Source organism: Corvus brachyrhynchos, unplaced genomic scaffold, assembly GCF_000691975.1.
Source record: "Corvus brachyrhynchos isolate BGI_N302 unplaced genomic scaffold, ASM69197v1 scaffold365, whole genome shotgun sequence".
Classification (NCBI taxonomy): domain Eukaryota; kingdom Metazoa; phylum Chordata; class Aves; order Passeriformes; family Corvidae; genus Corvus; species Corvus brachyrhynchos.
The window spans coordinates 1261514-1275096 of record NW_008239544.1 but is presented as its reverse complement, the minus strand read 5'-3'; the positions used below and the strand labels follow the sequence as shown (position 1 = coordinate 1275096).

Genomic DNA, 13583 nt, shown 5'->3' with positions numbered 1-13583 from the left:
GCGCGTTAATCACCAGGATGGTTCCAGCCTTTGTGCTCCAGCCGCGGGCAAGGACAGACCCGTCCCTCTCAAGACCGTACAGGCAGTGGGAAGCACAGCATAAACTCCTTTCCCAGCTGTTGCCAAAGGTTACCAACCCAATGGCAGCGGTGCCAGCATCGCTGTGGGCCAAGGGAATGGCACCTCCCTTGCACGGAACCCAGGGGACCGTGACCGTCTGTTGTCACACAGGACATGCCCATCACCCCAGGGCAGAAGCACCTGCCTGCAGATCCCAGGGGCAGCCTGGTGCCGTGGGGCTGTGCTGAGCGTGCCGGAGCAAGCACTGACCTGAGGGTTTCCTGGGAAGCAGTGTGAGTTCTCAGGAACTGCCACCACGGCAGAGCCCTGAGGGAGCACCAGCGGGTCCCCCTGGTCCTGCTCCTCTGCCAGCCTCAGCTGAACAGACCCCTCAGTGCGTGCCAGGCCAAAACTGCAGCCCCAGCTGGTGACACAGACCTGGCATAGGGATGGTGACCAGCTCCAGGGAGTAAGAATAACTGGGGGATGAAGTTTCCAGCTTCAGGAACTTGGCATGGAGCCCACGTGTGGCCCCAGACTTGATGGAACAGCACAAAGCCACAATCTGGGAGGGCAGGAGATGCCGAGCCCTTGGCCTGGCCATGGCTCTGCTGCTCTTCACTCCCACTTCCCAGAGCCCCCCCAGAACAAAACCTTCCCTGACAAAGTGCTGGCACTCATCCTGACAGGCATGGCTCACCTTGGATGGCTGAGAGGTAAACGAAGGCGTCCTCGTGCTGCACATTCTCCAGGAACACCTGGAAGGAAGGGAAGTGCCATCAGCAGTGACCCTGGGCTGGGCCAGCAAGGCCAGAGGGCTCTGATAATTACAACCATCTCCAACCTGATGGCACATTCAGTCCCAGCTCTGCTGGGACAGGGCATGGGATGGGGGACACAGCAGGAGACAGGGACCAAGGCAAGGGACAAGGACCACAGCAGAAGCCTGGTACCTGCAGCAGCTTCTCCTGAAGCCGAAGTGCCTCGGGATCCCGCTGGGTGACCAGGCTGGCGAGATGGCGCAGGGCAGCTGCCCGGCTGGGGGGCTGGGGGTCATAGGCTGACACCAGCAGCTCCTGGAGCCCAGCCGGGGCCGGGCCGTCGGCACATGGGGCTGGAGAGGCACTGGGCTCATGGCGTGTGCTCTGCTCTCCGCTCCTCTCCCTGTGAGCCGAGGGGCTGCCGTGTCCGTGCCGTGGCGATGGGGGGCTGGGGGCTCTGCTGGGAACGGCAGCAGGGCTCGGTGCTCCCGTGCCAGGCTTCCCGCCCAGCACGTCATCGGCAGCGGCGCCCACCGTGCTGGGGGAACAGGCGCCGTGGGTGCAGATGGCGATGCGCAGGTCCGAGGCCAGCTCCTGGGTGAGGGGCTCAGGGTAGGTGCGGGACAGCTCCTCCAGCAACGGCACCAGGCGCTTCAGCACCACGAAATCGCTGGATTGGAGCTGCGGAGGGAGAAGAGCAGCGCTGGCACCAATGTTAACGAGGGTTCACTCCCTGGCATGCTCCCAGGAGGGTGGGCGGGCATGGGGGTGAGGAGCCCCAGAGCCCATGTGTAGCCCCATCCCCAGCCCATGAGCCGGGCTCTGGGCACCACGAGCTCCTCTCATCCCAGCGCCAATCCCAGCCCTGGCAGCTCTGGCAGGACAGGAGAAGGTGGGAAGGGCATGAACCTGAAAAACAGCGGTGTCCGTGCATAGGGGCCAGGCCAGGGACATCCCTCCCACCAGCACTGTGCCAGACTTGCCACCAGTCCTGCCTGGAAGGACGCTCCTGGCATGGCAGCCACAACCTGTCCTGAGCTCAAGGAGCTCCTGCCGTAACCTGGATTTAACTACTAAAATTTGGGATGTGAGGCCTGAAAAAGGGTGCTTTAGCAGAGATTTTGGATGATTGTGTAAAACCCCTCGCCTGCTAAAACCCAAACAGTTCTGCAGCTGCTTCCAAAACCTTTCACATTCCATTTTCCAAATTATGTCACTCCCATTAACGCAGAAGTGGGAGCAGGAGCTCGCCTGGGAGGGGCCCATTGCAGCCGCAAGGCTCTGGCTTTAACTTCTCTTCAACTACAGTTCTTTTCCCAGTGTTAGAAATTTAGCAATAAGAAACAATAAATGATCTTTTTCCATTAACAGCTGGATTTTCCTTAGGGCAAATCCAGGGATGAAGCAACCCCAGCAGCTCAGTGATGGCAGCGCATTAATGGATGTGCCATTGCTCGCCATGGCAGTCCCACTGACACCTGAGTGACACAGAGCTCATATCTCTATAGGTATTACGAGGTAAGCGAGAGATATAAATAACAATATAAATATGTATAAAATGTAAATATAAAAATGTAAGAGGATTTTCAAGGGTACAGCCCACATGGGAAGTTCACAATGCTCCAGAGCCTGTGACCGTGTGGGGATGCAGAGGGTGCAGTGCTGGCATTTAAAGATGCTGTACGTGACTGTGCTCCTCTGTCAGTGCCTTTTTGGAAGAGATTATAAATTAGTTAATTGGGCTCTTCGGGGTGCCCTGCTCAGATTGAATCCTTGGTCAACACCCCAGCACCACCCCAAGGAAAACATTTATATATAACTCTCTAGATAACTACTTACAGCTTGTGACCGAGCAGGGACCCCGAGCCAGGGCACCCAGCTGTGCTGCAGCACCCTCGACTGGGCATGGCACTGCCCGGCCCCCCGCCTGCGCAGGGTGGGCACAGGCCCGGTGCAGCACGGCCGCCACGAACTCCTGCACCTGCCAAGGGAACGGCCGTCAGCAGCAGGGACACCCCGGGCCACCTCCTCTGCAGCCTCTGTGCCCAGCTGAGTGTCCCCAGCCCACGCAGCTCTCCAGCACAATCCCACACAAGCTCAGGGAGCGTTCGGACAATGCTCTCAGGGATGCACAGGGGGGGATTGTTGGGCTGTGCTGTGCAGGGCCAGGGGTTGGACTCGATGATCCCCATGGGTCCCTTCTAATTCAGAATATTCTGTGATTCTGTAATTCTGTGAAACTCTTCCCATTTTCCTCTTGTTGCCACTACCCTGATCCCAGTGTGGGCTCAGCCAAGTCACATCCACAACTGGGACAAGGTCATGGTTAAACTGGTGGGGTCTCTCAGCAGCAGAAGACCCCGTGGGGCTGCAGGAACAGAGGGATCCCAGCTCCATCTCTGCCTCCTGCCTGGCTCCACCATGGGATGGAAGCTGGGAAGGCAACTGGGATAGTCCCAAAGGGAAGCTCAAGGTAGTGGCAACAAAGGTCTGTATGGAACTGCCCTAGGAAAAGGCTTGGGAATTCCAGAGCCAAGGAGCTCCAGCCCCTGTCCACAATTCTCCATACCAGCCTCCCCCTTATCCTGCACAGCTGACACTCCATCCGGGCTGTTTCCCATGTTTTCACTTACTCTGTGATTTTTCCCACAATATTTTTATTCCACAAGCCTGTAACAATCCTGCCTGGTTGGCGCTGGCCTTCTCCACACTTGGCACCAACACTTTTGATCCCACAGGCTTCCTGCCTTCCTAACATATCTTGAAATGAGGGAGTTGATGTTCTCCATGCCTTATCTTCTCCCAGACAAGCCTGGGAAGGGTTTGGATCAGGGTCATTCCTACCTAATAGGTGTGTTGCAAAAAAAGAGGAACTACTGTGTTCCTACTTCAGAAAACAAAGTACGAGGGCAACAAGGCCCTACTGCACCAAATCCCAAACTTCCACCCCCAGGGCACTGGGTGCAGGCAGCATTTCCTCCTCAGCTGCCAGCTTCCTTAAGCACATCCCTTAAGCAAGGAGGGAGGCTGTGGAAAAAGCCTTTGGAAAAGGCTGCATAAAAGGCTCAGGTACCTGCTGGGATAATTATTCCAGAGAAGAAATTCCATCAAACAGCAAGTAAGTAAAAAAAATCGGAATATTTGCTTTCACAACACAGTGACACGCAAGCTGGAAGGACTGAAGTTATATTTAATGTAAGAAAAAAAAAGGGAAATCGTGAATAAATAATAGTAGATGGCAACTGAGAAAAATTAAAACTTAAAAAAATAATCTGGAAAAAAAAACATTTTAAAGTGGGAGGGAAAAAAATTGTAAAATAAAACACACTGGGGCACAGTTGTGTCTCAGGCAGGAGGAGAGAATCCTTGGTGCAGTGAGGAAATCAAGCTGACCTTGGTTATGGAGGAGAATATGTAAATAAAACAAATGTGCAGTTGGGGGGGGCCACAGTGGCTGCTGCTCCTGGGCTCCAGCTTTGGAAGGATGGATCCCACTTGCTCCCACCCCATTAGGGCCCCCCCAAACGCCCCAGAGAACCCCACACTGCAGAACCTGCTCAAAGCCTGTCCCTGTCCCAGCCCAGGGCCTCCCTGAAACACAACCCCAGGCAGGAGGATAATGGATTTTTTGTCTGGATTTCTTTGGTGGTGGATTTTAATCCCAGACTCCTGGCTGGACCCTGAAAACTGGCAAAACCCTTCCCCGTTTCCCACCCCGACTCTCCGGCCCTGGTGGGTGGGTGTGATGGGGAGGCAGGTGGGGACAAAGCGCCGCTGGCTGTGTCCCCTCTGCTGCTGAGCACACAAAGGCTCCTTTGTCCCAAAGGAAACGTGAGGAAACCTGCCTGAGCCGTGACCGCCCCTGCCCACGGCGGCATTGAGAGCTGGCATAGCTGGGGCACTGGGGGAAAAACAGCAATAAAAAACAGGATGAGGAAGTTAAAAGACATCGGATCTGCAAAGGATCTGCAGGGGATCCACACGGGAATGGCATGCTGCCCTTGGTGTCCAGATGCCTTCCTGACCAGCACATCCAGGGAGGGGAAAGATTTTAACAAACCTTTTTGGGACGAGGGTCAAATGGCCTTTGAAATTACCATATTTAATAAATTTGGCACTGCCCATTCACGAATGTAGGAGCACAGTTATGCCAACCAGGTTGCTCCCATCCAACCTGGCCTTGGACACTTCCAGGGATGGCACAGCCACAGCTTCTCTGGGCACCCTGTGCCAGGTCTCACCACTGTGACAGGTAGGAATTTCTTCACCATATCCCATCTAACCCTGCCCTCTGGCACTGGGAAGCCATTCCCCCTTATCCTAGCACTCCAGACCCTTGTACAAAGTCCCTCTCCAGTTCTCTTGGAGCTCCTTTAGGCACTGGAAGTTTCTCTAAGGTCACTCTGGACCCTTCTCTTCCCCAGGCTGAGCAATCCCAACTCCTTCAGCCTCTCCTCCTCTAAGTGTTCAGCCGATCCCCCTGGGCTTTGCCACGACCAACCTGCACAATGTCAGTGAACACAGTGTCGGAGATGCCCTCGCACAGCGCAGCCACGAGCTGCAGGACCAGCAGCTTCCTCCCCTGCCTGGCCTGGTACTGCTCCAGCTCCAGCAAACTCCCTCCAGGCTCCACAGCCGGGTTTGGAGCCGCCTCGTCCTCTGCAGCCACCTGAGTCAGCTCCTGCCGGGAAGGGAGCACAGGGCATGGAGGGGCAGCGGGTAAACATGGGGAACCAGTGCCCGGAATCGCCACCTCACACCACCACCACCTTCCAGTCCGTAGATGAAGGTCTCCGAGAGCTGTCCACAGCCCCTGGGTGCCCCATACCCATCTCCTCCTGTGACTGTGGGCTGGGGGCACAAAATCCCAGTCCAGCCCAGGCCTAGAGGGATCTATGGGGGGCTCCAAGTGGGATCAAAGGAAGCAGGTACGGGGCCCCTCTTCTACAGCCAAGGAAGCAACAGGGATTATTCCCAGCCTCCAACACACTTCAGACGTTCCTGTTGTTAAAACCGGCTGGGGCGGGGATGAGGATGAGGGTTAACCCCTTCAGGGACAGGGCTGCTCCCCCTCCTTGGCTTCCCACCCAGCACAGGGCTGCTCCAGCATGTGCTGTACCGCGGGACACGCAGGGGGTTGATCCTTCTTTTGCCTTCTGCTTGTCCAGGGAACCCCTTCCTGCAGGTATGCCCCAACCAGGAACTGGCTGCCCTCACCTTCAGGCAGTGGATGAAGAAGTCTCCAGCCAGACCACTCTTCTGGCAGTGGGACAGGAGTTCCACCAAGCTTTCCACATGGCACTGCTCCGAGGAGATCTTCTGATACAGGGCCTCATCTTCATCACTGGAACAGTCACTGTGTCACCAACACAAACACACCCAGAACTCCCTGACCCCCAGACTCCAGGGCATGGTGAAATCCCAGTCTGCATTTCCCTGGAACCCTTTCTTCCCAGCACTTCCCAGCAGAGCCTGGAGGCAGCTGAGCCAAACATTGCCCAGGTAATTTGGGCTCTGTTTATTAACTAACCTGCACTCATTAACAGAAACCATGAGCCCAAAACATACATTTCATCCAGCCATCCCATAAACAACAGGAGTAGTGCTGGCTAAGTTAGGCAGTGGTCAGAGCCGTGGCAGCAGGGGCATGGGCAGAGCCAGGGCCATTATGGAACAAGTTTAAAGTATTCCCAGTTTAAGCAAGGCAGAGCTGCTTCTAATTGTGGCCTTCCAGTACCTAAAGAGAGTTAATAAAAAGGGCCTGGAGTGACAGGGGGGAACAGCTTCCCACTGCCAGAGGGAAGGGTTAGATGGGATATTGGGAAAGAATTCTCCCCTGTGAGGGTGGGGAGGCCCTGGCACAGGGTGCCCAGAGCGGCTGTGGCTGTGCCATCCTTAGAAGTGTCCAAGGCCAGGTTGGATGGGGCTTGGAGCAACCTGGGATAGTGGAAGGTGTCCCTGCCCATGGGAGCAGCTGGAACAAGATGAGCTTTAAGGTCCTTTCCAACCCAAACCAGCCTGTAATTCTAACTCAGGTCATGAATAGCTTGAAAAGAAGCCAAACAAACGTATTTGTGGGGATTTTGCTGCAGGTGCTCCCAGCACACCCCTGGGCACAGCTGTGCCTCTGCCTGCCCCACAGTGCTGCCCTGAGCCCTCCTGCCAGCTCACAGCCCCTCTCTTTAAACCCAAGCTCCTGCTGCCGGATGTCCCAGGCTGCGTGGCTGGAGACTAAAGGCTGCAGTTAATTCCCAGCATGGCCAGCTCTGCCTCTACTTTGAGACCATCTGCCCGCGCCAGAGGAGCTCCGTGGCTGCTCCGCGGCGCTGGCACTGCCACAGTCTGTGCTGTGACTGTGCCACCTGTGCCTGAGGGACTCCACTCACTGTGTCACCAGACAGGCTTGGGCTGGAGGTTGGAAGTTGAATTTGGAGGGTGTTGAGATTGGAAATGCCCATCCCATTCCCAGACACTGCACAGGCAGGGCTTAGTAGACAGGGAAAGCAGGCAGGGAGTGCACACCAACGCTCAGGTGGAGAGTGATGCTTTCTGGGGCTGGAAGTCAGAGCTCTGTGCCATGTCCAGGGAACCTGGGGGCTCTGTGGGTTGTGTGGAAGCATCACCTGCCTGAGCTCGAGGGGATGAGACCCTGGTGGGATGGCACTGGCAGCCCCCTGCTTGCCCAGGCTCTCTCTGGCAGGCTTCCTTGGAAAGCCCTGGGTGCTGAGTGACCCAGGGGACTGTCCCACAGCACTCACCTGATGGTTTCCTCCATCACAATGGTAGCACCGCCCTCGCTGCCCACACGGAGCTGGCACCGCGGGTGAAGAGTGGGCACGTGGCTGCTCAGCCCGGCCAGGCCTTCCAGCACAGCCAGGGACTGCTCCCACCCTGCCTTCTCCAGGAACCACAGCAGGATGTCCTGGCACGGGGAGCTACCAAGGAGAAAGGAGCCGGTGGTGACATTGCTCTGCCCACTGCACCTTCCCTGTGATGTGGTTTGGGATGAGGGACATGACTGGAGCACTCCGGCGCAGCCATGGGCTCTCCTTGGGATGCTCCAGCTCCTGGCTCTGGCAGCTGAAAGCATTTGTGCCTGTTTCTAAGGGGATCAGCAGCACATCCTGCCCTTCTGGCATTCCCAGATGGAAGGATTTGGGTCCCTCCACACTTCAGGCTGGCAGAGAAAGGAGCGCTGTGAACACCCCTGGCACGCCCTGCCTGTGCCTCACACCGAGGTGACAAGGGCTGGTGGCAGTGCCAAGGGAGAGGAGGAAGGAGATGGGAGCACTGAGGTGGCATGGGGAGGGAGCCCTGCCAAGGGAAGAAGCAGGTTAATGAGGTGAAGCAGCCGCGCTGCGCTGTGCCGTGCCAGGGGTCTGGAAACCCGAACACTTCCAGGCAGCTGCCGGTTCAGTCATCCCTGCCAAATTCCTTAGCAAAGGAAGCAGTGACTCGGCATGAACTTGGCGCGTTCCACCAACTTGTCACGGCACTCACTGTTCTTAGAAGTGATTAACGATGCCTTTAGTAACAGCAGAGGCCATGTCTACACACACCTTTTAGGGAAAGCCTCCACACGCCAGGATCACTAGAGCACAGAGTAACCCCACCAGGAATGGTTTTACCAGGGAAAGCCTGGCGGGAGCAAGGAGAGAGGACAGCCAGCACCTGGCCACCCCTGTCCCTGCCACAGCTGGCACATGTGGTGCTTCCCACTGTACAGCAGTCATGGGGAGCTGGGCATGGTATGGGTATCAGCTGCCAGGAGGCAGGTCCTGATTGTACCAGAGGAGAGTGATCCCAGATTGGAGAATGATCCTGTACTTCCAAGAGGCAGGGCTTGAACTGTTTTCCCAGTTTTTATGCTATTTGTAGAGCCCTCCAGCCAGTTTCCAGCATTGCTACATCCATCCATGGACAATCACAATCCCTGCTCTAGGCAGAGCCACTCTGTGCTCCCGAGGGCATGCTCACTCCTACAAGGAACATTCTGGCTTCAGGGAACACAAAAACTAACATGAGAATGGCTTCCTCAGGCACAGGGCTGCCAGTGAGCCCTGCCTGTGGTTACTGCCTGCTTGGAACGAGAGTGCTTTGGGATGAGAACATGGATCTCTGCTCCTGCCTGTGCCCTGAGCGTGGCTGTGGGAGGTGGGCAGAGCCCAGCAGATGAAACCCCAGCAGAAGCCGAGTACAAATCCTCCCTTACCGTAAGTATGACACATTCTGCTTGGCGAAGGAATAGAGGGAGAAAACCACTCCCAGGACTGACTGCAAGGATCCCAGGAGCAGGCTCGAGCTGTCATTCCCAACCACATACACCTACGGAGAGAAGGGCACAGGGAGGGGAGTCAAACACCTGCGTGGGGCTGAGGGGAGTTCAGGAACACGTCTGTGCACAGGGCACCTATCAGGGAGGATGGTGGAGGGTTCTCAGCCTTTTCCTTCAGTCTGGAGGCTGTCTGCCCTGATTATGCCATATTCCTTATTAAAACCTGCCTTCAGCACCATCCTTCTCCAAGAATTTGCTTAACCACAGCAGGGCTCCAAGCTACAGGAAGGTTGCAGCCAGCTATTTGGGAAGTCTGCAGCTTAGGGGTAAGGTCCTGCCTTACCCAGGGATGCAACAGGCCCTCTGGAATGAGCAAATCTTCATTGAATTACAGCAAATCTCAAACACAGAGATCAGTCACTAGCAGGGCAGCTGGGCTGGTGGGTGCTGAGCTGAGGCACTGGGCTGCACAGGGTCTGGGGGGACTGCAGGAGCTCTGGGGATGTTGTAGAGGCTCTGGGGGGGGGTTATAGGGGCTTGGGGGTGATTGCAGAGCCTTGCTCCTCTTCTCCACCTCAACCAGCACCCTCCCAAGAGGCTGAGAGATGCCCCCATAGGGCCCTGCCCTGCCCCATTGATGCACACAGACCTGTTTCCCTGTGCTAATCCCCACGGAGCCATTCCTCCTCCCCAGATCCTTGTGTACACAAAGCCTCCCAATGAAGCCCCAAGGATAGTTTCTCACAAAGCATCAAATGACACTTGCTAGGCAAGAAACACCCCCAAACCTGGGGTCCCCTCACTAATCTGCCTGCTGTCAGGCCCCCAGTGCTCTGCCATTAAGGAGGGACCCACCCCAACCCCCCCAGCACTGCTCTGGGAGGGAGCAGCCCTCCAGACCGGTCTCTGCCTGCCAGCCAGTTACAACAGATCATTACAGGGAAAATAGACAACAATCCCAGGATTTAAGAGCTTAGCCTGCCTCGGGGCATGCCAGGAAGCAAGTCACCAGCTTCTGAAATTTGAGTTCCTGGACTGGAGATGTCCTTCTGGGTTGGAACGTGCAGCAGGAAGCTGCTGGAGCCTGCAGCGTGGCATGGGGGATACTGGAGGGAATGGTAGGAAATGGAGTTATGAGGGGAGGTGTCACAGGAGAGACCTCCACAAAAAGCCCTCATCCTTCACAGGAAGCACAAGGATGGACGCCACCAATCCCCCAAATTCCAGAACCAAGGACACCTCAGAGCTCCTTACAGTGTCTAAAGGGGCTCCAAGAGAGCTGGAGAGGGACTTTGGACAAGGGCCTGGAGTGACAGGACAAGGGGCAATAACTTCCAACTGCCAGAGGGTGGGCTAAATGGGATACTGGGAAGGAATCCTTCCCTGTGAGGGTGGAGAGGCCCTGGCACAGCCCATGTGGAGGCTGGGGTACTCCTGCAGATGAAAATGAGATGACTGAGCATGACTGCAGGAGACACATTGGTTTGTGTGGCCCAACACACACTGAACTGCTCACCAGGTCTCAAACCAGCTCCTTTTCTCACCCAAAGCAGACACGGTACCTTGAGCACATCTTCCACACAGCTGCCCAGCTCTGCCTCTGGCACCAGCACGGCCCCTGCTGCCAAATCCTCCAGTGCCAGCTCTGAAAGCAAAGGGCAGAGACATGAGCCCCCAAAACAGCCCAGAGCCCCCAGCAGCAGAACTGCCCCACCCTTCCCTGCACCCAAAAGCACTTCCACAGCTCCCTTCCCTCCCCATGGGAACAGACCAGCCCTCATTAGCTGTGCTAATTGTCCTGCAATGCTGTAAACCCCCAAGGACACATGGAAATCAAGGCAGACCACAACTCCATGATGGATGATTCCCCAGAGAGCTGCTGGTCAGCGTGGGGAACTGACGGCTTCCATCTGGAAGCCCAGAACAAGGGTGTCAGACTGGGAGAGGCTCCCAAGGAGCACAGGGCAGAGCCAAACTGCTCAGCTCCCACGCTGCAGTAGTAGCAAATGTGATGTACCCAGACAAACTGACAGGGTCAGCACAGAGAGCTGGGCTCCCACACTCCATGGCCTGGCTGCTGGCCTGAGGAAATTCAGATGGAATGACAAAAAACAGTGAGGAGAGAGACCAGACCCTTCCCCAGTCCGGGTACCTGCGGCCTCGGAGCAGCGGCGGAGCGGTGCCAGCAGGGGCTGGAGCAGGTGCCTCTCTGCCAGCTGTGGCTGCTCCCTGGCCATGGTGAGCAGCGTGGTGGTGGCCACACGCTGGAACTGCCGCACTGCCACTTTGTCCTGGATGTGCAGCAAGTCCAGAACCTGCAAGGAAAGTCCACGATAAAGGAACAAGGATCAGCACCCCCTCAGAGGGGGCAGCCTGGCTCCTCGCAGCAACCAAGGAGCAGCCAATGTGCTGCTTTGCTGGGCATCTGGCATGATATTCCATATGTGGAAGAGCCAGTGTCCTTCCCACGCAGGCAGGATGCCTTTCTGGGCTCAAACCAGGAGCTTGCACCACTCCCAGAGCCAAAGGCTGGAAGCAAGGGCTACACAGAGAGTTCTGTGTAGCACAGTGCCAAGCACCTCGTGTGATCAGACAACATCATCCAGCATTTCAATAAAACATGGAAAATTCAACAGCAGAAATGTTCTACTGCCAAAAGAACAGGTCCATGTTGTGCTGGCTTGAACGAGGCCACACTCAAGCAAAATCAACAGCCCCAGCACTCTCCAAGCCGCACTCCCCAGCAGAGGGGACAAAGGACTTACCTGGGGGCACACCTGTCTGTAGTAGTCCTCGAGGGACAGGCACTGCTGTGGGCAGGCAGCCAGGATCTTCCCAACTGCATCGCACTTCCTCCAGTCCAAAGCTGCTGCTTCAGTGCCAGCACCACCTACAACAGCAGCAGAAATCCCAGGTCAGCTCCAACCCATGGCTAGCTCTGGCTGAAGCCAGGTGTTCCTAGCCAAAAATCAGATTTTGAGCTTTTATTGCTCTTGTTAAACTTTCAGGAGACACCTGAACTTAAGGATCGAAAGGGGAAAATTGCTGTGCAAGAGCTCTGATAATGGAAAATAACTCCTACAGCCAGGTGGGTGAGCCAAAAGGTGGGGAGAGGTTGTGCTTGGATGGTTGGAGTTGGCCAGATGAGATTTTGGCACTAAAAACTGTGGGATTCAGCTTTTGGAGACCAACAGCTTCCCTTCCTGGCAGGACATAGTGAGGAGGGGATGGGATGGGTCTCACTGTCCCTACAGTTCTCACAGCCCAGTGCCCAGCATGGCTCCCACTGCACTGGCACTGGGACAGGGCATTCCCCGGGACTGGTCCCACTCAGGACACACACGAGGTGTGACTCCATTGAGGCACAAACAGGGTAAGTGGGGTTAGAGTCTTTCAGTGTGGCCCTCAAACATAAGTGTATCCCAAATTAGAGCAGTTTGGGAGCTCAGCACAGTCAGGGGCAAAGTCTGTTCATCACCATGTCACCTCACACCAGCACAAGCCAATTCCTACATCCAGCTCTTGTGGCTCTGCTCTTCTGGGCCTCTCATGGGATGAACCATCTCAAGACACCTCTGAATCTGTGATCCTGGGGCCCAGAGCCCTCCACTCACCGTCTGTGCCCTCCAAGACACCCCGAACCACGGCCTGCACCCCGCCGGGCCTCAGCAGCCTCTCGGAGAGCAGGTGCCCGCAGAGCCGCCGCAGCCAGGCTGGAGCTGCCCCGGCACTCGGAGACCTCTGGAGGGGAGCAAAGGAGCAGGGTAAGGAGCGTATTTGCACACACCTGTGCCAACCCACCTCTGGGCAAACAGCCCGTGCTCTGACAGAGAGCACAGGACACAGACAGGCTTTGAATTGCTGCTTCATCCAGCGGCACAAAGCAAATCAGGAATTAATGAGAGAGGTCAGCCCTTGAGTGCTTAGCATGCTATTCCATCTCTGGAAGTGTCCAAGGCCAGGTTGGATGGGGCTTGGAGAAACCTGGGATAGTGGAAGGTGTCCCTGCCCATGACAGGGAGATGAACTTTGAGTTCCCTTCCAGTCCAAGCTATTCTGGGATTCTGTGATTCTATTAAGGGCATTATCCAATAGGGACTTTCCTAAAACAACATTCAAGAGATTCTCCATCTCCTCCTCCCCAGGAGGCTTTGGAACAGCCCCAGAGAGCAGCAGGTGCCCTGTGTCATACCCTGATTGGAAGGGTGAGGTCTGGAGGAGCAGAGGCTGTGCTTGGCCGGGCACGGCGGATGTGGATGCCAAGCCAAGGTGGCACGTGCGGCGATGACAGTCCCTGACACACCCACACCCCGCTCCTGCACAGCACGGCTGGAATGACACACACCCAGCAGCCTCCCCAGCGCTCGGGGACTGGTTTTTAAGGTGTAAGAACATTTCCAGGAGAGCAGCACCCTCGGAGTGTGGGAACCACGGGGGTACGGAGCCCGATAGCCCCGTGCCGGGGATGGCCCCGGGTACCTGCTTGG

General features: G+C 56.3%; 1 protein-coding gene across 1 annotated transcript in view; it reads right to left on the bottom strand.

Annotated features, from left to right (window-relative positions):
- Positions 1-13563, bottom strand: part of TANGO6 (transport and golgi organization 6 homolog) — an 18297-nt gene extending 4734 nt beyond the window's left edge. The window contains exons 1-11 of the mRNA XM_017741350.1: positions 12711-13563; positions 11862-11986; positions 11249-11411; positions 10659-10741; positions 9034-9146; positions 7580-7756; positions 6039-6165; positions 5323-5502; positions 2657-2802; positions 1014-1548; positions 761-818 (exon numbers count right to left, since the gene is read on the bottom strand). Coding sequence (XP_017596839.1) covers positions 761-818; positions 1014-1548; positions 2657-2802; positions 5323-5502; positions 6039-6165; positions 7580-7756; positions 9034-9146; positions 10659-10741; positions 11249-11411; positions 11862-11986; positions 12711-12966 — 1963 coding nt within the window. The 5' untranslated portion in view covers positions 12967-13563. The remainder of the gene's footprint in view (positions 1-760; positions 819-1013; positions 1549-2656; positions 2803-5322; positions 5503-6038; positions 6166-7579; positions 7757-9033; positions 9147-10658; positions 10742-11248; positions 11412-11861; positions 11987-12710) is intronic.
- Between the last annotated feature and the right edge of the window lie 20 nt (positions 13564-13583).